The sequence below is a fragment of the Erpetoichthys calabaricus genome, chromosome 11, assembly GCF_900747795.2.
Source record: "Erpetoichthys calabaricus chromosome 11, fErpCal1.3, whole genome shotgun sequence".
NCBI lineage: Eukaryota > Metazoa > Chordata > Cladistia > Polypteriformes > Polypteridae > Erpetoichthys > Erpetoichthys calabaricus.
Genome location: NC_041404.2, coordinates 73,634,046 through 73,660,904, shown reverse-complemented (window position 1 = coordinate 73,660,904; position 26,859 = coordinate 73,634,046). Strand labels below are relative to the sequence as shown.

The window sequence follows — 26,859 nt, the reverse complement described above, 5'->3', positions numbered from 1 at the left end:
AGTATGTAGTTATTAGACTTGTGGATAGTCTAATTCATGTTGCCATCAGAGAAAAGTAGTGTTTCTTCCCAATGAAGAGGTCTGTCTTTTCATTCGTTTGAATGCAATTGTGAAGCACAGTTCCTGCTCTCTCAGCTCCAAGCGGGGTCAGAAATAAAAGACAAAGAGTAGAAGACAAAGTAGAACACCATAAAGAGGTTCAAAAATGAAGAGGCCTAACCGTGAGAATTAAAAGATATGTGAGTGTCGGAGACGCAAATTGACTGGTGCATAGAGCATGCCGGGGTGTTGCCGAGCGAAGTGAGCAGGGGGTGAAGCCCCCTAGTTTTTCAAAAACTAAATTTTGTATCTTAAACAAATTTTGATCCTAGGGTATTGAAGATTGCACCAGAATTGGACAACCCTGTCACAGAGGCAATTCCAAATATCTTGTTAAATTTGACAGCATGCATTTCATTATGTTTGTTAATTTGAATATTATGATATATTTTTATGAATATCTTACTGTCTACCCATTCTTCCAATGTCTCTGGCCTTTCGTTTGATGCAAATGTGATTCTTGAGGGGGAAAAAAGTTTGGAGACTATATTGATATTTTCTCAAAAGTGGGTCGCGGGGTGCCTATGGTGGGTACCATAGTTGAGTTTCTTCTGTTCATTTTAATCATCCATAACCCCATACTCTGACTATTGTCGTTGACTAACCAAGGGGAACAAACTCTGACGTTTGACTTCGATTAACCAAGGGGGATCTGCTCTGTTGATCATGATTGAGTTGCCTCTTGGGTAGCAAAAAACACTGTGAAAAAGTGGGTTATGACAGCAAAAAAATTTGAAAAATATTGAACTAGAAAAGCTGTATCCCTCTAATTCAGTATCACCAATTATGTATTTTTATTGATTTTTCTTTCTGCCGGTATATTAGGCTTTTCTGTAAGTTAAAATGCATTTCTAGTTCTGTTTTGATTTGTGGAATAAAGAGTGGAAAGGAAGAATTTTAAATGCAGAACAAGCAAGCAATTTAATTCTGGATATATTAGTATGCAAAAGTGGTACAAGACTGTCTTATTTTTTTCATTTTCTAAGATGGTTAGGACCATATTTTTTATTTCATATGGTAAAATTCTTAAACAATTTTTACTGATAGTTTTAAATTGTATATTAATAAGCAAGTTGTTTACTGATAGTTTTAAATTGTATATTAATAAGCAAGTTGTTTACTGATAGTTTTAAATTGTATATTAATAAGCAAGTTGTTTATATATTATATATAAATATATATAACATATATTTATATTTTTCTTTAGATCTCACTGAAGGATTTGGCTTCAACTTAAGTGAAAATCTATAATAATATTGCTTCAAGACCGTGGTCTCTCAGCTTAAAAGTATTTCAGCTGTCATAATTATCCCCAATGTGAAGATGTCATGAAGTTGAGGAAGGGTTATAAAGGTGGACTCTTCAATGTACAGCACAAGAAGTGTGTAAGAGCTTGACATTCTGTAAAACCATACGGTAGCAGAAGGGACTCTCAATGGCAACAGATCCTGGTGAGCCCACAGACACAGGAGATGGTGGGAAATCTGATGGAGTAAATCTGCAGGTCCAGAATCCAGAACAAGGCAGTGAAAGACCGACTGTCTCACAGGAAAATGAAACCATGGATAGCGAGTTAAATAATGCAAGACAGAGCAACAACCAGGTGACTTCTAGTTCAGGATCTCTGACCTCAAATGGTAGGAAAGAAAACAAGCGCTTCTTCAGGAAGAGTATTGAGATCTGTGAACAGGATGATGTTGATGATCCTCTCTGCTCTGGTAAACAAGATATCATTGGAATTAGCAGTGTTGTCACTGAAACCTTTGATACAGATAATGTATTCTCAGGTGGCACAGGTAGTGGAATCGGTAATTATCAGCAGCCAGGGATGTCATCGATTAACATTTGCACACCAAATTCCCTTTCTACAGACCAAAATCATTGTAACAAAGAGGTTTCTACTACAGCATCTTCCAAAACGAGGACTGAGAGGGAGTTGGAAGAGGAGGCAGAGACTGAAGCTGTTGCTACCTCACCTGGTGGCAGATTCTTGAAATTTGACATTGAGCTTGGAAGAGGTGCATTCAAAACTGTCTACAAAGGTCTTGATACAGAAACCTCAGTGGAAGTGGCCTGGTGTGAACTACAGGCAAGCTTCTTTTTTTAATTTTTGAATACTGATCTTAAATGTTACATTTTTTAAAAAATGTTTACTTTTTAAGATTTTACTATTTAAATTTAAAGTTCCATTTAACCTTATTTTTTAATTATGACAATGTTTCATTGTAATTTCCAGTGCTTTTCCTTCTGATATCTCTCCTTAGTCTTTTAAGGCCAATTGTGGGGCAGTATAAGGGACAGTCAAGCTGTGGGCAAATAAAAACCTTGTTAAAAGTAAGCTGAAATTTTGACTGACTTTCCTAGTTAGTCATAGTAAACACTCCTCTTTAATTAAAAACCAGTAGTAAGCATCCAAACTTAACAGGACTCCCTTCAATCCTAATTGATTTAATGTCTGCATTTAACTTGGAACTGAGTGCAGTTTCTAAAGCTGTTGGTAAATTGGTCCTTATGAATTACATGCACATTGTTCTGAAATTATAAGAAGTTAATGTCCAAAATTGTGTGAAATTTCACTTTTTTCTGGTTTAATTTAAGTGTGATTTTTACCCACCGGCGTGGAGTAAGAAATGTGCAGAAAGTGCTGATTAACAACTGATGATTAATACATGATAACCCATAGCTATTTTAGTTCAGCTTAAAACATTTAACTAACCAGTGTCATAAACTTGACAAAAAAAAAGGTTTGGGGCAGCCATCTGTATATTGTTTTCCTGGCTGCATAATTGGATGTACAGTAATCCCTCGCTATATCGCGCTTCGCCTTTCGCGGCTTCACTCCATCGCGGATTTTATATGTAAGCATATTTAAATATATATCGCGGATTTTTTGCTGGTTCGCGGATTTCTGCGGACATTGGGTCTTTTAATTTCTGGTACATGCTTCCTCAGTTGGTTTGCCCAGTTGATTTCATACAAGGGACGCTATTGGCAGATGGCTGAGAGGCTACCCAGCTTACTTTTCTCTCTCTCTCTTGCGCTGACTTTCTCTGATCCTGACGTAGGGGGATTGAGCAGGGGGGCTGTTCGCACACCTAGATGATACGGACGCTCGTCTAAAAATGCTGAAAGATTATCTTCACGTTGCTATCTTTTGTGCAGCTGCTTCCTGAAACGACATGCTGCACGGTGCTTCGCATACTTAAAAGCTCGAAGGGCACGTATTGATTTTTGATTGAAAAACAAACTCTCTCTCTGCTCCTGACTGAGGGGGTGTGAGCTGCCGCGGTGCTTTGCATACTTAAAAGCCAAACAGCCCTAATGATTTGTTTGCTTTTCTCTATCTCTGTGACATGATCTGCTCCTGATGCGCACTCCTTTGAAGAGGAAGATATGTTTGCATTCTTTTAATTGTGAGACGGAACTGTCATCTCTGTCTTGTCATGGAGCACAGTTTAAACTTTTGAAAAAGAGACAAATGTTTGTTTGCAGTGTTTGAATAACGTTCCTGTCTCTCTACAACCTCCTGTGTTTCTGCGCAAATCTGTGACCCAAGCATGACAATATAAAAATAACCATATAAACATATGGTTTCTATTTCGCGGATTTTCTTATTTCGCAGGTGGCTCTGGAACGCAACCCCCGCGATGGAGGAGGGATTACTGTATAATGATAGTACAGGTTAGAGTCCACAACAGAACTGATTTGAGAATGTCAGGATGGCGGTTTTAACGGCAAATGGAGAAAGTGACGTCATCAGTGGGTCTGGGACCGGAAGTGTCTGCATCAATGTGGCCGGGAAAAAACGGTAGTGACGCCATCAGAGCCGAAAATGGAAGTGATGTCATTGGGACCAGGCGGAATTTCCTGTAACTGGTCTGCAGAGATGTGAGATAAAGAGTCCGTGTTCTCCATCACCTCCTGGTCTGATGTGGAATTACTCTCATTCAGGCCCTTTAGCTGCCTCCCATATGCACATGTTTAACAAGGCCCCCCACTCAGCCCAGACCCATTGGGTTGAGCGTTCCTGGCGAAGAGGTCATGAACCCGAGAAAGAGCATCTGCGTTGGGGTGAAGAGAACCTCGATGATGAACGAGTGAAAACTTGTAAGGCTGTAGGTCAAGAAACCACCTACTGACCCGCGGATTCGACTTCTTGTGTAGAGCCGTCCACTGTAATGGCGCATGATCCGTGTCAAGGGTGAATTCCCCACCCAATTGCCTATTTAAACGGCAAGGCTTCCCGCTTCACCGCCACATACCTGGTTTCTTGCTCCAACAGTTTCCGACTTGGGAACGTGATGGGGTGTTCAACACCATTAACACTCTGCCCCAAGACCTGTGTCTGAAGCCTCCATCTGGGGAATGAAAGCGAGTGAAAAGTTAGGAGCTTTCAAGACAGGAGCGGACATTAGGGCCAGTTTCAAGTCACTAAATGCAGTGTCAGTGTCAGTCCATACAATATTGTTTGGGGTCCTCCTCTTTGTTAAATCAGTCGAGGGCGCCACTCTCTCAGAAAATCGGCACACAAACCAGTGGTAGTAACCAGCTAAGCCAAGAAAGGCTTGGACTTGGATCGTGGATGGGGCCATTTTAATATGGTATCTACCTTGGAGTACTGTAGCCTCATAGGTACCCCGACCCACCTGGTAGCCTAAATATTTGGCTTTGTTTAATCCAAAGAAACATTTCTTGGGATTAATCCGAAGTCCATCTTAACAAGTGTCCGTAATACTGCTCGGACTTGCAGCAAGTGTTTTTCCCACGTGCTGGAACAGATGACTACGTCATCCAGGCAGGCAGCACTATATAAGTTATGAGGCTGGTGCACTTTATCTACCTGCTGGGAAGTTGCAGGGGCCCCATGTAACCCAAAGGGAAGAATACAATACTGTCAATGACCACTGGGGATGCTAAACACAGTCTTAGCCTTTGTGGAGTCCGTTAAAGAAACCTGCTAAGTACCCCTTTGTCATGTTCAGAGTGGTCAAATATTTAGCCTGTCCTACCCTCTTGAGGAGGTCGTCCACTAATGGCATCGGATAGGCATCAAACTGGGAGACTTAATTAAGTTCACGGAAGTCATTGCAAAATATCTGCTTGCTCCGCCAATGATTGGGTTGTTTCACCAAATGATTGACGAGCCCTTATCTCTCCTTAACTTCATATGGACGTTGGCAGTGGGCTAGTAACTTAGAATGGGAGGTAGGAACAAGGACCATGACCCGATCTCCTGGGTGGAATTCCCGGAGAGACGTGCCTCGGTTGTAATATCGGGGCCTGTGGTGCTTGTGCTTTTTCCATGCGACTTTTAAGTAGTGGATGAATTTTCCCAAATCTATCATGTAATTACACAACATATTCTAATATATTTGTCAAGGGAAGAGCCTCTTCCTCCCACCCTTCTTTTAAAATTTCCAGTATGCCCCAGAGTTGTCATCCATACAATAATTCAAAAGGGGAGAAGCCCGTAGAGGCTTGTGGGACTTCCTGATATGCAAAAAGGATGAGGGGGAGGAGCTGATCCCAGTTCTTTCCATCCTCGCTGACCACCATGTGAATCATTTGTTTGAGAGTCCGATTAAACCTCTCCACTACACCGTTGGTTTGAGGATGATACACTGTAGTATTCAGATGCTTTATTTCAAGTAATCTGGCTGTTTCGCTGAACATCTCCGAGGTGAAAGGCGTCCCTTGGTCCGTCAGGATTTCCTTAGGGTTGCCGCCTCATGCAAAGACCCCTACCAATTCCTGTGCGATGGCTTTAGACGTGGCTGAGTGCAATGGAATAGCTTCAGTATATCGGGTAGCATAATCTATGAGGACTAAAATATATTTGTGTCCTCTAGCTAAGGGCTCCAGGGGTCTCACTAAGTCTACCCCAATCCTTTCAAATGGGATATCCATCAGGGGAATGGGAATGAGAGGAGCACGGTCCCTCCTAGGAATTTGTCACAATTGACACTCTGGGCAAGACGTGCAAAAGTGATGAACCTCCTCATTAATTCTTGGCCAATAAAATCGAAGCTTGATCCGCTCCAAAGTCCTCTCAGTGCCCAGATGGCCTTCTAGGAGGTGGGCGTGTGCCAACTCACAGACATGCCGCCGTTAGGTTCACGGAATCACCAACAACTTCCATACCTCCCCCTCATGCTCCGCTACCTGATACAAAAGGTAACTTTCTTCAACAAAGTGAGGACCTTGTGGCATAAGCTGATGAGTGATTGGCCATTGATAAGAACCAATGAATTTTTTGCAAACTTAAGGGAATCATCATTATACTGTTCCCTTTTAAAATAAGCCGGTGTCTCTTTAAACTGATATTGTAATATGGAGAGAGGGTCAGGACCAACCTCAAGGGGCATGGTTTCCTCCCATGTCGCTGCGTCAATGACTGATGACGTTTTTGCCTGCGACAGCCCAGGAATAGCCACGTCACACTGAGTGGTTCATCTTCTTTCTCCGCCGGTGGGTTACACGGTGTGAAGGCAGCTTGAGAGGTATCATCTCTGTCTACAACTAGGTCTAAATGTGACTTGGGAGTGGAATGTGCTAAACTGCTTTTACTTTTAGACCAGTCCCACCCCAGTATCACCAGGAAAGGTGGATTCTGAAGGACCGCTACAGTTAAACTCTTAAGCGATCCTTCACAACTGATGATACAGGAGGCAGACCTGTACCAGTGTGTTTCTCTGTGGATGCCAGTTAGACTAGTCTTAATTTTTAGCCACTGTCACGTAGCATATACCGGCAAGCTACAATGGAAATGTTGCTGCTGGAGTCAAATTTAAATCCATTTACGATCACCACTCCAGTATGCGGAATCGCTAGGGGATTAGTTAGAGCTCAACACCCTTCATTCCCCCTCCATCTGCATTGCTTCTCATTCCCAACTAGGTTGCGCGTCCACGGATTCGGGAACTTTGGCGCAAACTCTGGTTTGTAGTGGTGAGGCCAGATTTGTTGGGACATAATCCATCTGGGTTTGACTAAGGAACTCTTCTGCCCTCCCAGATTGTGAGGCCTTCGTAGCTGTTTCTATCAGCTCCATGAGCTCTACTATGTTTTGAAACTTGTCCTCAGACCAGCTGGGTGAAGTACTCTGGAAGGCTATGTAGGAGCAGGTAGCAGGTATTTTTCTCACCTGCTCGTCTGGAGTACCACCCCCGCCCCCCCATTTAGCCAAGGGCTCTGCCTTGGGGGGGCACTCTCCTCCGAGACAGCATAATAAGCCCCTATTTCCTCCCTCTTCTGGACCAGCCCAATCCTGTGAGCCCCTCCCACAAACTCCCCGTGTTGCTTAGTTTGCCTGGTTATGTGTACAGGCAGCGGAGCCTGTACCAGGTCTTTACAAACCACGGGACGAACTCCCCACCCAGAAATTCGGCCACGGTACTTTCCCACCTGGTTATACGTTGGGTCCTGGTGCTTCAGTAAGTCCATCATCCTTCTGACCACGCGAGTTGTCATAAACTTGACTAAAAGACACCAAAAGGTTTGGGGAAGCCACCTGTATATTGTTTTCCTGGCTGCAGAATTGGATGTATAATTATAGTACAGGTTAGTGTCCACATCAGAGCTGATTTGAGAATATCAAGATGGTGGTTTTAAAGGCAAACAAAGGAAGTGACGTCATCAATGGGGCCGGAACCAGAAGTGGCATCATCTGGGCCGGAGACGGTAATGACCTCATCTGGGCCAGGCGGAATTTCCCGTAACTTATTTGCAGAGAAGTGAGATAAAGAGTCAGTGTTCTCCACCACCCCCTTGTCTGGTGTGGAAATACTCTCATTCAGGCCCTTTAGCTGCCTCCCATGTGCATGTGTGTGACACAAGTGAATAATGATATCCTCCCCATCTTTCTCAACTCACATCTAAGAAGATGTTTGCAAATATGGTAATATGAAATTCACATGTTCTGTTGCTTTTCTGTGGCTGAATGAGAAAGGTTTGGATGTGCAATATTGAAGAAATGCTAATCCATCTTACTAACCGAAGGTTGTAAACCGGATATGGACGCAGGGTGCTGGGCGCTGGGCACATCGAGGCGCACGCGCACTGCCGCACTGCAACGAGCCCGCCACAGACCAAAAAAAGAAACGAGAGGATTCGAAGGTTGGATTACAGTACGAAAACCCCAAACATCCACACTACACAGCATATTTCAATCACATTACAGTATTACAGTAATACATTATTAACAGTCCAGCCACAGAAAACACAGACACGCCACCAGATGGAAAGAAACAATACACGAGCGCTCTGTATTAAACGTAAGTTAATTCTTAACAGTAGACGCCGTATAGCTAACGGAGTCACAGGTCCAAAAACAAACAGCTCAACTAACGGAAATACAAAAATGAGCCCGCATGGATACACACGATGAACGCAGGCGCCTACAACGCATGAGCTACACCTGCTCTAATTCACTGTGCCAGTAGTATAGATCACATAACGGTCACAAACTCTAACCCAGCGGCTTCCCAGACTCAGTGGCTGGCACACGAACACCACAGCCTGTAAACTGAACCTGTTGTGCTCCACTCTGCCAGCAGTCGGTAAAAGCAAAGGCAACGGAATCACGTCTCCACAAAACGAGACCACCTTACTACAGATATGCATATGTAGTTAAATGACATTTCCCCAGACGCACCCACCCTCCATGATATGTCATCCATCCAGATATCGGATGGAACAGAAACTGATTGCCATTCATGGATTTCCGATTCGCTAGCGAATCGCGGGCTTACTAGTGATCTGACTAAAGCTGTTCTGCTCAGACACACATAAACACTAATTGCTAATGCAAAAGTTAATGGAAATAATTATTTTTACCAATGCAAACAGTGATCTCTAATGACACCTATACTGCAGTGTCCGTGTTCTTTGAACAAGTTTTATTGTGCTTGGGTTTAGAGAGGTGTTAAGCCCCAAAGATTTTGTTGTATATTTAACACATGGTCACGGGGGTCTATGTTCTCCCTGTGTCTGTGTGGGTTTCCTCCGGGTGCTCCGGTTTCCTCACACAGTCTAAAGACATGCATATTATGTATTAAAAGAAAATATATTTTCTAAAAAAATGCTCAGAACAGCATTATAAAAACAAAAACTCTTTTTGAATAAATTGCTCAGAACAGCATGTGTTTTGTTTGTTAATAACAAATCTACAGTATAACCCATGAGAATGTTGCACTTTTCTGTGGCCTTTCCTTACCCCTTTAAGCAACCCCTTTAAGTAATTGCAGTTATACTTTTTAAGTGTTTTTTAGTGGTTTTGTAATTCCAAAAGAAACTGCCAGATGGTGAATTCAGTTGCTTCCTGTGAAAGCCCAGAATGATAAATGTACTTGCTTACTCTGAGAATTTATTATATTCTTTTTAAATATTTTAACTCCATACCATGTAGGTTTATTCCCATCAATTTTTTACTTTACAGTAATCCCTCCTCCATCGCGGGGTTGCGTTCCAGAGCCACCCGCGAAATAAGAAAATCCGCGAAGTAGAAACCATATGTTTGTATGGTTATTTTTATATATTTTAAGCCCTTATAAACTCTCCCACACTATTATAAACATTTCATGCACAATTATACAGCATAAACCCTTTGTATTCTCTTAGATATTAGGTAAGATTCGTTGAAATTATGTATGTATACACAGTTTACATACAGTAAAACCTAAATATTATTTTAAAGATATCGAGCGTCTCCGATATCACATATGTTACAGCCATTACGACAGACAGGCCACCAGCAATAAATACGTACAATGCAAGAAAAATTGTATACAGTAAAATGTGTGTACAGTGACACTAAACTATGTACATGTAATAAGTACTGTACGTAAATAATTAATTATGGTTACTCACCAACAATGACACGATGACTTGTCCGATAACGATGAGTTTAATTTTACTGCACAACAAAGGATAGCGTTACAGCTCTTCTAAAGGAGCCTCTTCAGGCGACTGTTTAGCACTGCCGTTGTTCTTCTTCCATCACTCTTCAATCCAAATCCCTAAAGCAGATTCCATCCAGACTACTGCCTTATCACGTCCACTTGCAACTCGTTTTGCGCCCTGGTTAAAGGACACTGCGGCCATAGATCTTATATGCTTTTCCTCCTTTTTAAATAAAAAGAATCGTGGACTCATTGATGCTGTAATGGTGTCCTGCAGCGGTGTAGATGTTTCCTTCCTTCCTTCAACATATCCAAAACTTTTACCTTTTCTGCAATCATTTGCATCTTCTGTTGGCGCTTGGACACGGCTCCTGAAGCAGTAGCAGGGGCACGTTAATGCTGAATGAGTGAGATTAGACTTCCTGGTTAATGCAGCACTCCGTCGCTGAGCCAATCAGCAGCACACAGGAACTTAACTGTGTGCTCTGATTGGGTAGCTTCTCAGCCATCCGCCAATAGCATCTCTTGTATGAAATCAACAGGGCAAACCAACTGAGGAAGCAAGTACCAGAAGTAAAAAGACCCATTGTCCGCAGAAACCCGCGAAGCAGCGAAAAATCCGCGTTATATGTTTAGATATGCTTACATATAAAATCCGTGATAGAGTGAAGCCGCGAAAGACGAAGCGCGATATAGCGAGGGATTACTGTAAATGCATTATTTCACAAGAACAATGGTACAGTAAAACCTTGGATTGCAAGTAACTTGGTCTGTGAGTGTTTTGCAAGATGAGCTGTAATTTTTAATAAATTTTAACTTGATAAATGAGCGAGGTCTTGCAAGTTGTACGTATACGCTTTGTCTGCCAATCGTTACGTGATCACAACTGAGCTGATGGTTCTTCTGGCCCTCTCTTGCTGCGGGATTGTGGGCAATCGTCTCTCATTCTTGGTCTCAGTCAGCGTGCTTCACTCATATAGTCAACATCAGTACGAGCGTTTACTGTTTACTATAGCATTATGACCACATGTGTGTTGTAACGTGCGTGTCCCTGTCTTGCACCCCAAAACACGAAGCTGAGTCTCAATACTTCAGCAACATATTCAGCTTGAAACAGGAACAGCACAGTTATTTATTGTAGCGGGAACTGCCTTTCTCCTATACACAGACACAGCAGTCAGGCAGGGTAATGGCCAGGTTAGTGGCCAAGTAATACTGTGCCCTGCATTTATAATGTTCCTTGTATCACCAATCAATGGCAGGCGCTTATAGCATGTCTGTGATCTTTTCGGATTCGCTTTTACGGTGAACTGCTACAGCGCTGGAAGCCTATGGTCTCTTCGAGATGCTATTCTGCGTGTCGGCCCATTGGGTGGAATCCCAAAAGAGTTTAGAAACCTTATAGTGTGTAAAGCATTTTTTTTTATATTGTGTCCAAGTGTAGTGACTCTTCCGGCAAAAGCAACTGTCATTGGATAGGTTCCTTGTTAAAGTCGCAAACAAAGAAGATTCCAGTAAGCCAACAGATAGCAGGGATTCTGTTAGTTAGAGTGAAAGTCGTCCTACACAATAACCCTCCTCCTCCTGTCTCTCGTCCCCCTCACACCAGCCACGATTCATTTTAAAGGTAAAGTGCAGGTTAATTTGTTTTATGTATTTTTACTTTATATTTTGTATTAATCATTTTTGTATGAATAGTTTTGGGTTATGGAACGAATCATCTGAGTTTCCATTATTTCTTGTGGGGAAATTTGCTTTGGTATACGAGTGCTTTGGATTACAAGCATGAATTCGGAACGAATTATGCTCGCAATCCAAGGTTCCACTGTATTATTTTGTAAACTTCCTTGTAGTTGGTAACACTTCACATGTATGCTTTTTTCACTTCAAGGGACAAGTAGGAGCTGATCCAGCAAGGTTATGGTTATCGAAGAACCAGAAATCTAATTTTAAAACTAATAAGATATATATATATATAATGTTTATTGCAGATTAATTTGTAGTTTGAGTGGTTTGTTTTTATAAACAAGTTTTCTTTCCTCAGTTGGTGCTCCTTTCACAGTGTGTCCTACCAGGGCTTATGGAATAGGAAGTTGAATCTGTAGATCCCGTGTGTTAATGCTGGTGGGTGGAAAAAGAAGAGAGAAAAAAAGTCAACAATCGTAATCCTGTTAAAAATTCTTATGGATATACTGACTTGCCTTATAGTTTTGATTTCTGCCCTGCATCCCATGTAACAGAAGTAGGTTTTCTGGTGGTATTGTGCATATTCTCTAAATTTGAGGGACAGGACGTAAATATTCCTGGAATTGTTAAAAATTAAATAACAAAACAAATACTTTTATCATAAATCTTGCATCAATTCCCTTTTAGTCACCTCTGCATAAGATGCAGTATACTTGTCCCAGCACTTTTCCTATTTGGAAATCTTTCCTGTACTCATCTTTTGTTAGCATGAGAATCCTGCGTTTCTGCATTTTTATCTGGATTTCTTCAGTGGTAGCAGATGCTCCCTTCAGTCTTAATTTTTATTTCAGAAACAAAAAGACATTGCAGGAGGCAAGATTTGGGAAATACTGGGTTGGGGGGCACTTTTTTTAATATAAAACTGATAACTCTGTGTGCAGGTGCACTTTTATGCAAAAAACAGTGTTAGTTGTGTCATTTTTTTCTCACAATGCTTTCCTGTAGATGCTTGTTTGTCCATGGAAACAAACTCTTTATGAACAAGTCCATCAATGCTTCAATGTCAAAAAGCATGATCATCATTGACTCTTGAAAATCTGTCCTGGTGCCTTGGAGAAAAAATATGGCATAATTGCCTGGGGCAATTGTAGAATAATTGTCAGAAATACACACTTGATGGCACTTAATGGCAGACTGATTAACCAGACTGTAGGCATGTGATATCCAGTGGCATATTCAATAACTTCTGCTCCCAAGCTATTTACTTGTTCAGGAAAATTTTGGTCCCCCCTTATACATAATGTGGAATGCTTTCACATTTGTTTAGTAGTGAGATGGAACTAATCTACAGACCAAACATTGGTAAAAGTTAACTCACATCAGTAAAGAAATCTAATATAAATGGAATATAAATATAAAATAGCAAATGAAATATTTGAGGCCAGTTGAACTGCACATTAAATACAAGGAATTCCAGTTTTTTTCATGGGTATTTTTGACTACACCAGCAGCATCACCTCATGTAAAACATGAGCAGAATTTAAACACACAGCATATTGAGGCACACATCCATAGTCTTTCATGCTAGGCTAATTTAGAACAGCTAATCAAAAAGAGCTTATCAGTTTGCAGGGTTAAGTTTGTCCAAGTTTCCCTGAGATGGAATTCAGCAACACATGCACTTCCAACAAAGCAGTTTTTTTTTTTTTTTTTTTAAGTTACAGAGAAATTGCCAATTCTGAAGTTACCTCAACACTGATATATCTGTTGTACAAGGTTTTTGCATTAGAACATGATTACAAGTATAGATTGTATTATTGTATTGTATGGCAACAATTTATTCTCAATAAATAAGACACATTTCAAATGGTTAGTTTTACTAATGCTCCGATTGATAGCCCGCTGATCTGAATCAGCCACTTTTCATTACAGCAGGCTTGGTTGGTGAGTATTAAACTGGCCAATCACAAAAAATTATATTTTTCAGCATCTGCTTTTATGATCGCATTAATGCAAACAAACAAACTGCCTCATTTAACTATATTTAACTATAACTATACTATTATCTTTCAATCTATGACTTTTTGTTAATCTGATATTCTTCTAACTTTGCACAGTTTTGGATAAGCGGATCAGGATACATTTCACTGCATGTTGTCCTATATAAATATATACAGGTTCTGATCATAAAATTAGAATATCATGACAAAGTTGATTTATTTCAGTACTTCCATTCAAAAAGTGAAACTTGTAAATTAGATTCATTCATTACACACAGACTAATGTATTTCAAATGTTTATTTTAATGTTGATGATTATAACTGACAACTAATGAAAGTCCCAAATTCAGTATCTCGGAAAATTAGAATATCAATTAAGACCAATGCAAAAAAAGGATTTTTAGAAATGTTGGCCAACTGAAAGGTATGAACATGAAAAGTATGAGCATGTACAGCACTCAATATTTAGTTGGGACTCCTTTGGCTTGGATTACTGCAGCAATGTGGCGTGGCATGGAGTCGATCAGTCTGTGGCACTGCTCAGGTGTTATGAGAGCCCATGTTGCTCTGATAGTGGCCTTCAGCTCTTCTGAATTGTTGGGTCTGGCGTATTGCATCTTCCTCTTCACAATACCCCATAGATTTTCTACGGGGTTATGGTCAGGCGAGTTTGCTGGCCAATCAAGAACAGGGATACCATGGTCATTAAACCAGGTACTGGTAGCTTTGGTACTGTGTGTAGGTGCCAGGTCCTGTTGGAAAATGAAATCTGCATCTCCATAAAGTTCGTCAGCAGCAGGAAGCATGAAGTGCTCTAAAAACTTCCTGGTAGACGGCTGTGTTGACCTTGGACCTCAGAAAAACACAATGGACCAACACCAGCAGATGACATGGCACCCCAAACCATCACGGACTGTGGAAACTTTACACTGGACCTCACGCAACGTGGATTCTGTGCCTCTCCTCTCTTCCTCCAGACTCTGGGACCTTGATTTCCAAAGGAAATGCAAAATTTACTTTCATCAGAGAACATAACTTCACTCAGCAGCAGTCCAGTCCTTTTTGTCTTTAGCCCAGGCGAGACGCTTCTGACGCTGTCTCTTGTTCAAGAGTGGCTTGACACAAGTAATGCGACAGCTGAAACCCATGTCTTGCATATGTCTGTGTGTGGTGGTTCTTGAAGCACTGACTCCAGCTGCAGTCCACTCTTTGTGAATCTCCCCCACATTTTTGAATGGGTTTTGTTTCACAATCCTCTCCAAGGTGCGGTTATCCCTATTGCTTGTACACTTTTTTCTACCACATCTTATCCTTCCCTTCGCCTCTCTATTAATGTGCTTGGACACAGAGCTCTGTGAACAGCCAGCCTCTTTAGCAATGACCTTTTTTTTGTGTCTTGCCCTCCTTGTGCAAGGTGTCAATGGTCGTCTTTTGGACAACTGTCAAGTCAGCAGTCTTCCCCATGATTGTGTAGCCTACAGAACTAGACTGAGAGACCATTTAAAGGCTTTTGCAGGTGTTTTGAGTTAATTAGCTGATTAGAGTGTGGCACCGGATGTCTTCAATATTGAACCTTTTCACAATATTCTAATTTTCCAAGATACTGAATTTGGGACTTTAATTAGTTGTCAGTTATAATCATCAACATTAAAAGAAATAAACATTTGAAATACATCAGTCTGTGTGTAATGAATGAATCTAATATACAAGTTTCACTTTTTGAATGGAATTACTGAAATAAATCAACTTTGTCATGATATTCTAATTTTATGACCAGCACCTATATATGCATAAATATATGTGTATATATATATAATGTATAATATGTGTGTATATATGTGTATGTGTATGTGTATGTATGTGTAATATATATGTGTGTGTGTATATATATATATATATATATATATATATATATATATAATACACACACACACACACAGTGGGGCAAAAAAGTATTTAGTCAGCCACCAATTGTTCCAAGTTCTCCCACTTAAAAAGATGAGAGAGGTCTGTAATTTTCATCAGAGGTATACCTCAACTATGAGAGACAAAATGAGGAAAAAAAATCCAGAAAATCACATTGTCTGATTTTTGAAGAATTTATTTGCAAATTATGGCGGAAAAAAGTATTTGGTCAATAACAAAAGTTCATCTCAATACTTTGTTATATACCCTTTGTTGGCAATGGGTAGGTCAAACGTTTTCTGTAAGTCTTCACAAGGTTTTCACACACTGTTGCTGGTATTTTGGCCCATTCCTCCATGCAGATCTCCTCTAGAGCAGTGATGTTTTAGGGCTGTTGCTGGGCAACACGGACTTTCAACTCCCTCCAAAGATTTTCTATGGGGTTGAGATCTGGAGACTGGCTAGGCCACTCCAGGACCTTGAAATGTTTCTTACGAAGCCACTCCTTCGTTACCCGGGCGGTGTGTTTGGGATCATTGTCATGCTGAAAGACCCAGCACCCCATATTGACAGACAGGAAAACAAACAAATCAATAGGGCTGTTTGGCTTTTAAGTATGCGAAGCACCGCCGGTACAAAGCTGTTGAAGGCGGCAGCTCACACCCCCTCCGTCAGGAGCAGGGAGAGAGCGAGAGACCGAGAACAACAAACAGTCAAAAATCAATACGTGCCCTTTGAGCTTTTAAGTATGCGAAGCACCGTGCGGCATGTCGCTTCACGAAGCAGCTGCACACAGAAGGTAGCAACGTGAAGATAATCTTTCAGCATTTTTAGACGAGCGTCCGTATCGTCTAGGTGTGCGAACAGCCCCCCTGCTCACACCCCCTACGTCAGGATCAGAGAAAGTCAGCGCAAGAGATAGAGAGAAATGTAAGTTGGGTAGCTTCTCAGCCATCTGCCAATAGCGTCCCTTGTATGAAATCAACTGGGCAACCAACTGAGGAAGCATGTACCAGAAATTAAAAGACCCATTGTCCTCAGAAATCCGCGAACCAGCAAAAAATCCGCGATATATATTTAAATATGCTTACATATAAAATCTGTGATAGAGTGAAGCCGCGAAGCGCGATATAGCGAGGGATCACTGTACCACATGATTCATAAGCACTTAATAATTTACAGTCGCATCACTTGTAAGAAAGCAAAAATACTAATATAAAAAAAAATTAATTAAAACCTACTGTATATATACACTCACTCGGCCAATTATTAGGAACAACTGTATACCTGCTTATCAATGCAACTAATTAAGTCAATCATGAGGTGGCAGTATAATGCATAAAATCATGCCACATACAGGTTAGGAGAATCAGTTAATATTCACATCAAACACCAGAAGGAGACAGAACAAGATTTCAGTGATTACGACTGCAGCATGATTGTCTGGTTTGAATGCAGGTAGTCCCCAGGTTACGGACATCCGACCTGCGACTTACGAACGAGGACGCAGCTGCGACGCATGCGCCTCAGTAACTGCCGCTCCGTCATCTTCGGCCTGGGGATGCTGCAAGCGGTGGCTGGAGTGGGGGGCAATTTTGCTGCTCGCGCAGTGTAGTGTTCCTCGGGTGGGTCCCAGCGGCAAGCGGTGACCCGTGGTCCATAGTCACCGGGGCCACAGCTGTTGCTCGTGTGCAGGGCGATGGTTCGCTGCCCACCCACTACTGCTCCTGACTGGATGCAGGCTGGAAGGAGCGGAGGGGGGCTTTTCATTGCCTGCCCAGCACACACGGCTGGTAATGCTGCAAGCGGTGACCCGGTTGTGGCTGAACGGGGCGGCGGGGTAGCATTGTAGTGTGCCTCGGATTGCTGCCTGTTGAATTGGGGTTGGATGATTCACTACACGCTTTTGGCCGCACCGTGTTCGTTCTTGGTGAGCGGACACTGCAAGCTGCATACTGTAGCGGAGGTGACTGTGAGGTGGGCTGGTGAAGAACCGCTCCTCGTCGCCCCCCATTCATTCTCAGTAGCAAGCCTGCTTGTACTGTTACGCACATAGCAGGAAGTTGTCTGTCAGTACATCAGACGTGTTGACGGGTGTCTTCCTGCTGTGATAACGTGTACAGTGCTATGCAAAAGAGCTCATCTTAACCTTTTTGTCTTCACCCTTCAAGAATATCTCTGAAACACAAATGATGCAAGTGCTGGTGATACAGTAAAGAAGAGAAAAACCATCACCATTGAAAATAAAGCAGAAATAATAAAAAGGTCAGAGAGAGGTGAAACTCTATCATTCACTGGCAGAGCACTTGGTTACAGTCAGTCAACAATAGCATTTATTAAAATAATGTACCTGTTCCGACTTGCATACAAATTCAACTTTAGTACAAACCTACAGTCACTATCTTGTATGTAACCCGGGGACTGCCTGCATTTCTGTAACTGCAGATTTCTTTGGATTTTCATGCACAATAGTCCCTCACTGTTTGGTCACTACTTAAGAAGTGGTTGTAGAGGTGGTCTACTCCAGCTAATACTTGGAGATCCATATTAGTAAACAGTTGGATTGGTCTCCTAACACAGAAGAACTATATAAGAAAGGGCAGAGCAGGCTCTTTTTCTTTAGGAGACTCCATTCTTTAATGTAGGAAGTGACATCTTTCACATCTTCTATAACTCTGTGATGGCTAGTCCAGTTTTTTATGCTGTGGTATGCTGGGCTCGTAACATCACTTCAAGAAAGGCCCACTGAATTAACAAACTAGTTACAAGGGCAAGCTCATATAGCAACGGAGAGAATGAAAACAAAACTTAGTGGCATTATAAACAGTTCTGCGGATCCTCACTCTGACACACTAACACTGTGTACTTTCAGCCAATGAATCATTCAGCAGAAGTTCGTCAAATGCTCCTTTATACAAACAGCAATATGCATGCATATACTGTAATGTCTGTTATTGTGTTTGCCAAGTCAGAAATTTTCTTTTTAATGTTCTTTATTTTTAGTGTGTGTACTGGCCATAGTGTGTGTGTGTGTTTGTTTATTAATAGACTGATACATAAATAGGTAGATTGATTTATTTATCTGTTTATTTAAAGAGCTTCTGTAAAGAGTCAGATTTTTCCCTGGGACCAAGTAAAGTTCTACCTATCTATACAATTGTACTACTGCATCATTACAGCAAGTCAGTTATCTATAGTAGGTGAAATACTTCATCTGCTTTCAGTTGATCCAAAAACTTCAAAAAAGTCAATTGCTAGCAAGTACTACTTCTGTCCTTGTGGGTGATATGTAAGACAGGAATTTTCCTGAGCAACGCTGTCCTATTGTTTCTAATTTTCTACTGTAACAACATCTTTAATAGCTACAAGCATATAGACTCCTTCCCAGTCTCAATGCAACTCAGAGATACCAATGAAACTTTTCCTACTTCCCAAGTCTAAGTGGTCAGTCTTATTTGAATTTTGTAATGTCGACCTTCTGAAGCCATTGGAAAAATGTTGTCTAGAGTTTGAATAAGGCATCTTTTTTTTTCTCATCTTGATATACTTGTAAGTTACCAAGGTACACTGTTGGATAGATAAACTGAATTAATGAGACAGATACATCACATGTCCATGTTTTTTTTTTCTTTCTTGTTAGAAATTTACTTGTTTTTTTGTTTTTTTTATTTGGAAATCTTTACTGTTTGTGTTTTGTTATTGTCATGATCTTGTTAAAAAATTGTTTGTTTTATTTAATTTCTGGATTTGTCACAGTTGGTGTTTCTTTATTGCTATTGACAGAAGTGTATTATAGAACTTTTGATTTTTTTCTGTACTAGGGGGCTTCGCTTGCCAACCCCCGTATTTGGTTTTCTGGATACACACACACTTTTAAGATTGTTTTTTCTTTGAATTGTTGCTATTTCATTAGTTTCACTTTTATTTCAGAACTTCTGTAAAAACAATATTTGTAATCTTGCGAGTCCCAATATGCTGAATCTTTTTAATGAGGTCAGGATAGGTTTCTCTGTTTGGAATTTCAGCACAGACAAAATGATCTACATCATCAGCATTTAATATTTTTTTTTTTTTTTTTTTTTTACAAAGTAACAAAGTAAGTAGAGTTCTGCATTGGACTCCTGTCTGTAAAGTTGTGCTATTTTCCTCTTACAGTTCCAAAAGTACATGGGTTTACCAAGGTGATACCCCAGCTTTTGTCTAGGTTTTTGTACAAGGGCTAGACAGAACGTTTTTGACTCCTGGAGTAAATTTAGGTTTTTAAATAAGCAGACAGATAAATATATATATACATTAACAAAGTAACCAATAAATGCATGTGCGGTAAACTCCGTTTTTGAAATTCTCAAGATTCTTTATTTGTCACATGCATAGTTATACAGGACAACACGCAGTGAAATGCATCCTGATCCGTTTATCAAAAACTGTGCAAAGTTAGAAGAATATCAGTTACATTAACAAAAAGTCATAGATTGAAAGATAACAGTATAGTAGAACATAATAAATAAGTAAAATTATGTGAATAAAGTAGAATTAAGTGTTAAGGTGCAATAGTGTAGTAATTATTGTGCCAAACCAAAGTTAGACAGGTACATAGTTAATTGAGGCAGTTTGTTTGTTTGCGCTACTGCGATCTTTACTTTTTTATATTTTCTAATTTTCCTACTTTAATATCCTTTAACTTTCTCCACATGTGTATAGTGCCAACATTTTTTTTTTTTTTTTTTTTTGAGCCTTTCTAATTTCCCTGGTTTCATAGTCTCTAACCTGCTCTGCATGTGTTTAGCGCCAACGTTTGTAAACATCTCTATGAAGTTCTACTTTGTCATTTTACTCACTGTCATTTATTTAAGAGCCGGATTAGACGTGCTATTTTTTCAATTCCTCTTGTTCCGGGCTGATAATTACTTTCCTTATTTTCTGAATTTGCACCTCGATTATTCTTTTTTGCTCTTTTTTCTGTCCAACGCATTTGAGTCTCTTTTCTCAGCGCTTTTCTTTCTTCTTCGTTTAATCGTCGATGTTTCATTTCTACCCTATTCATTTCATTACTACCGTATTGACCTTATACACTTTATATGCACTGAGCCCTGGAGCTGTGTGTGCTGCATGACTGCCTTTACACTACTGATTTGTTTTTTTTTTTTGATATTGCTTGTAAGTAGGGTGTGTCTTGCAAGACTCTCGTTCTATGTTCCCGTGAGATGCACCGTGGCAGGTCTCTTTCATCTCGCGGGTCTTTAAATTATCTTCCGAGAAAAATCATGTATCGTAGACTATCAGGACAGGGGACAGGATTTCTTTTTATAATAGAGAGATATGTTGTAATGGTATTACTTTTTGTGCTTTTAAATTTTTATGCCTTAATGTTTTTGATGTCAGCAACACCCGGATAAAGGAAACAAAAAACAGAATTTTTGTTTGGTATTGTTTTGGTATTTTTCATTGGATTTGGTTGCAAGGTAGAATAAGAAATCTGCATACAGATCCTTATCTGTTTTCCTGACCATTCGTTTGATCAGCCCTGATCAAAACCTTTTTGTGGCCATTTGAACCAGGTGTTTCCAAACACATCTAACAAACTATATATTAAACTGTTTTCATTATCACCTTTCCATTTTTTAGTTACAAGCAACATTTCAAAAGACCCTTAGCACATCAATTAAACAGCAGTAGGGAACCTGCAGAGACTGGGAGATATGATAAGAGACCAGCGGATAATAGTATTTGTTGATTCCACTCTTAGGCAGGGTTAGAAAAGAAAACATCTTAGCTGCTTAGTTACTGAAAGGTACAGTCACACTGTGATTGAAATAGTACTTCTGCAGAATGAATGGCTTTTTATCAGGTGAAAAAGCCATTATAAATCAAGCAAAAGGACAACTTAAAAGGCTCATTGGCTGGATTAGGACCCTTGGCTGGCAATTGAGTAGCTCAGATGATAGTGCTTAAATATACTGTAAGTGATACTTGCAATGAAAAGCCATACACAGACTAAACAAATTAAGTTGTAAATCTGTTACTTTTAATTATGGAGTCTTATAATCCATAAAGAGGGTGAAAGTTTTTATTTCCTTCATGTTTACAGATTCATTCATTTATGTTCATTTTCTTTTTTGAATTACATACTTTTTTCAGATATGTAGAAACCCAGGAAATTTTGGGTAGTTGTATTAGTCTGTTAAATCGGCTTAATGTAAGGGCTCAGTCCACACAATAAGTCTGGCATAGTAGCATAGGCCTGGAATTTTAAAAATTCCAACAAGATTACCTAGCATTACAGGTCTGAAATGAATTCACATGCAGCCCTTTTAATAATGCCAAATAGGCTGATTTGATATGTTTTTTGTTTTTTTTTTATTGCAAGAGTATTCAGTCGCTTGAAAAATTTTAGTAAGGTTGAGTTAAAAAAAAAAAAAAAAAATTCTTTCAAATGTGCTGTTTGCTTCATTATTCGGTCTTTGTTGTGGGAGCTTTGACTTTACACACAGTTGAAAAACACTTGTTATTTGAGAGCCCAAATGCCTCACAGTTGGTCTGTGCTGGTAAATTATTCAAATAACTGGCACATTTTCTAAAAATATCATTATTAGGGGATCATTATTCAGGTTGTGAATGTGAAGGACAGTTGTGAAAATGGTGAATAAAGAACATCTAAAAGAGGTTGTACATGAAATTATTATTTCAAAAGCATAAATTCAGAAAAGGAAAAAACAATTTCCAAGTGTTTGAGTTTCGCACTAAAGATTTAGTTATCAGAAAATGAACGTTGTCAAACGACCCAAATAATGCCTAGAAAAGTTCGACCCTCAAAACTTGATGTCTGGCCACAGAGAGGAATTCGGTTACTTTGAAGTAATTGAGACTAGAGCAACGACTGGTTGATGGGAATTGTTGTCCCCAAGTTGGGTAAGATTAAGGGAGTGGGGGATAACACATACACTACTAGCCAAAAGTTTTAGAACACCTCAGTTTTACTTCAGATTTAATCAGTTGAAATGCAATAAATGACCTAAAATGGTGAGAAAAACTGTAAACCACCAAAGGTTTAAATTTAAAGTTAAGGTTAGCAAAAAGTGAAAAAACGAAATATCAGAATGTTACAAATGGACCTTCTATATGTTTGAACCTTGGTTGTTCCCTGAAGATGTTCTGCAGCAATTAAAGTATAATAAGCTTTGCAAGTTGGAGCAAACAATTTTCACAATTGTTCCACCTTCTGTTGATTACTTAAACACCCTCTGTCTTGAAGCAGAGTTGGGACAGACTGTGTTACTTCACCCTCTGAAGTACAGTAATCCCTCACTTATCGCGGGAGATAGGTTCCAAGGTCGACCGCGATAACTGAATTTCCGCAAAGTAGGGACACCATATTTATTTAATTATTTAATGTGTATTTGGATGTTTTTAAACCCTCCCTGTATTGTTTACAACCCACCCTTTACTCTATTAATAACAGGGACAACTGCTAAGCAATATGAAATCGGTAGATAAGTTTACACTTACTGTATAGCGAAGTACACGTAGCTATATGTGACGTGATGATGGTGATGAATATGCTGCGCAGTAAAAATGGTGACGATGAAGGTGATGATGACTGGAGTCGTGTCATTGGCACAGGGGTCAGCTTACGTAATATTATTTGAAACCGAATAAACAGATGGTGGGTTGCGACTTGCCTTTTCACGTTGACTTTGATATCTGTCCACACCATTATTTTGGGCACTGTGTGACTTTCTGAACTTGAACTTTCGAGTTTCTCTGTCATGCTGATTTACTCAATCAATTTCCTTTTGTTGCTTATACTACTGCTTATGCCAACAAATAGTATGTTTTTCCTAGCCTCCACTTCTCATTCACCGAAATTCTTCTTTTTTTTCCCCATTGTCTTTTAACAAAACACTGAAGAGAAGGGACTATTTATATTGATTTGCTTATTCAAGTTGAAGTGGGACAGTAGGTGCATGCACGTGCATTAAATTTCATGTTTGGGAAGTGTGTGACAGTTTTATGGATTTTTTAATTTTCAGTTTTGTTCATATGCCGTTTTTTTAGTGTGAATTCTACACATGATGTTATTGCATGAGGCCCCAGAACATTCTGAGGGTCACCAGCTTGCATGCTAGATGCTTCACAGCAAGAGTACAGTGCTGTCAGCTCTACAGTTTAAATTGTACAGACAAAACTGGGTATTAGGACATATTACCCACAACTTCCTGATTTGTGTCGATTTTTTTTGCAGATTGCATTCTGCAGAGATGTGCAATGATGTTATACTTAACATTAGGCCGGCACGATTATGATAAAATTAATAACTGAGGATTATTGCCTTTGGTATTACTGTATAATTATGATTATTCATTTCAATTACCAGCACTACAGTTAAATAAATAATTCTACTTACCTACTGATTATATTGTATTCGGTATACATACAGTACAGTACAACAATTATTTTGCAGGGAACCACTTAAAAATGTATAAATGTGACGTTGGTAAATGGTGGATTAGTTGAAGATTTTTAACAATTAGGGTTTAATATTATTTTGTTTTTTTACTTTTACAGTAAAAATACAACACAGATTTTAAAGCAATGTTTGTGTGATTGTGTTTATAATACAGTGAATCATATGCAAATAATTATGAAATAAATTTTTTTTTCCACTAAACACGTTGCTTCTAAAAAGCCAACCATTACCACCACTCATCAATGTAAAATGTAGAAAATGTTAATACATTGGAATGTTAAATTTGGGTTCTTCTATTTTAAAAGTTGCATGTGTATGCAAAAATTTAAGTTCATAATTAAATCTTAAATAGCAGTAATGCAAGATTAAGAAGTTTAAACACAGCCTGATAGTTCTAATATGCTGGTATGTACATTCATTAAATGTGTTAATAATAATGTAGTAATACTGTGTATAGCAAGTTCAAGAAGTATTTAGATGATAACACACTGTTACATGTGCCTGTTAAAGCTCTGGTGTTTTGTCTAGCCTCTGTTTTTGAGAAGATGTGTTCTTGTTCTTGAGTAAAGTATTGTAAGATAAGGCATGCTTATTTAAAGAAAGCCTTATTATAAATGTGTGCTTTTCTGTGTAAATTCCTTATCACCATAATGAAACATTACTTCCATATGTCTGCTTAATCGTAAGTTTGTTGTGTTGCATAAAGCAAAACCTATTTCAGATGCATTTTAATTTGGAAATAAGTAAAGACAAAGCAACTTGAGGAGAATATCTGTGGAAGGGGATAAACATATCTGTTACCATCGTGTGTTTATTATTTTTATTAAACCTTTGTAGTGCCCATTTGTAATCTGGGCATTGTCTTTTGATAAATAAAACACAATGACCTTACCTGAATTTGCTTTTGAACGCTCACTGGACATGGACCTGCTTTGTAGCATAAATCAAACCGGTAACAAGCTGGAGCTGAAGATGAGAGCAGTAGAGGCTTGGCAGGACATCATCATAGAAGATACTCAAAACCTTGTGATGTCTATGAATCTCGGACTTCAAGCAGTCATTGCATGCAAGGGATATACAGCAAAGTACTGAATATGACTGCTTTATTATACCTACTGCTGCTATGTCCCAAATATTATGGTGCCCTGAAATGGGTTGGCGGGGTGTTGCATGTAGAAAATGTATTTTATCCCAAACATTATGAAGGGCATTCTAGTTGCTATTTAAAAAAAAATAATAATAATTCAAAATTATGGACCGTTCTCTTCATTTTGTCTAGGAATGCTCAAATTAGTTTTTTTAAGACTGCATTTGATCACCGATTTCATGTTACTGGATTTACCAATACTGATAACAGTGTGTGTGTTTTTTTTGTTTTTTTTTTTTCCCCCTCCTTTCTTTATCCCTTTAAAAACTTTTTTTACACTTAGATCCTTATCAAGACATAATGAAGACTTGTGTCCTATATTAAAGTATTAACTTCAGTGTTTTTATTAAACCAAAATTGTTTTTTTAATTAACAAAATAAAATTCTGTAGACTTTTTGTTCAGTGACCATAAAAAACTAAAACCAAAAAAACTTAAATATGTGCAAAAATACTTATCCATATTACATATTACTTAAAAAGAAAAGAAAATATTTCTAATAATTACAAACTTGTCATTGTTTAATTCATTCTGTAAGTTACCTATATTTTTTTTTTTTTTTTTTTTTTATTTCTCCTTATACAATTTCTTGTATTAGGAATTTGGTAGTTTTCGCATACCCCTTGGGGTCAGAGCGCAGGGTCAGCCATTGTACAGTGCCCCTGGAGCAATTACAGGTTAAGGGCCTTGCTCAAGGGCCCAGCAGAGCAGGATCTCTTTTGGCAGTGACGGGGATTCGAACTGGCAACCTTCTGGATACCAGCACAGATCCTTAGCCTCAGAGCCCATGAAACAAAGCTTAATTTAATTTTTTTTTTTTTTTTTTAACCTTGCTATCCGTGCATGCTTCCAATCTCTCTAACAAAATTAATTTATATTGGCAATTAAACACTGTGTAAATGTAAATATACATGCACTTAAAAATTTTAACAATTTATAATCATTAATTTTTTTTGTAATTATAAATATGGATTACCATTTTAATTATTCAGTACTTGTTTTGTAACAAATTTATACTGTATGACACAGACAAACAAATGATTAACACAGTACAAATCTTTAAAAAGCCTCATATTAATTAAATGTTAATAATATGTTTATCAAGAAGATACAAGGCTAACATGCTTAAATGTAACCTACCATACATAAAGCAGACACTGTTTGTCTGAGTTTGGATGGTGAGCTTGTGTTAATTAAGGGACAAAATAAAAACAGTCTGAATCCATTAAAGTAGCTTTTCTTGCCATTTGTCTAATTGTACAGAATGACTTCTGATTCCTTTTTCTCAGTTTATTACTCCACTTTCTTTAATGTAAAGGCTAAATTTCCAATCTGGTAAAGTATGCCTTGAAATGCCTTTGATAATACTACAGGAAGTTTGCTGTAAAAACAAAATAAGATACCTGCTGACTCAACTACCATAGTACCTCTTGTAAAAAGTCAGTCAGTCAGTCATTGTGCAACCCGCTATATCCTAACACAGGGTCATGGAGGTGGAGCCAATCCCAGGGACTACTGGTCACAGATAGTGTCTTTCGTAGTGAAAATTAGCCAATTTAGATCAGTGACTGCTCGATCGAAGTATCATTGATTTTGGCACTAAAACTTAATCTAATTTATTCTGGAGAAATAACATGAGAAAGAAATGTAAACTTTT

At 39.1% G+C, this 26,859-nt stretch overlaps 1 protein-coding gene across 6 annotated transcripts in view; it reads left to right on the top strand.

Moving 5' to 3' along the window:
- si:dkey-151g10.3 (serine/threonine-protein kinase WNK3) overlaps positions 1-26,859 on the top strand; it is a 343,184-nt gene that overhangs the window by 47,456 nt on the left and 268,869 nt on the right. For all 6 annotated transcript variants that reach the window (XM_051933579.1, XM_051933582.1, XM_051933581.1 and 3 more), the window contains exon 2: positions 1,307-2,188. In XM_051933579.1, coding sequence (XP_051789539.1) covers positions 1,535-2,188 — 654 coding nt within the window. In that variant the 5' untranslated portion in view covers positions 1,307-1,534. The remainder of the gene's footprint in view (positions 1-1,306; positions 2,189-26,859) is intronic.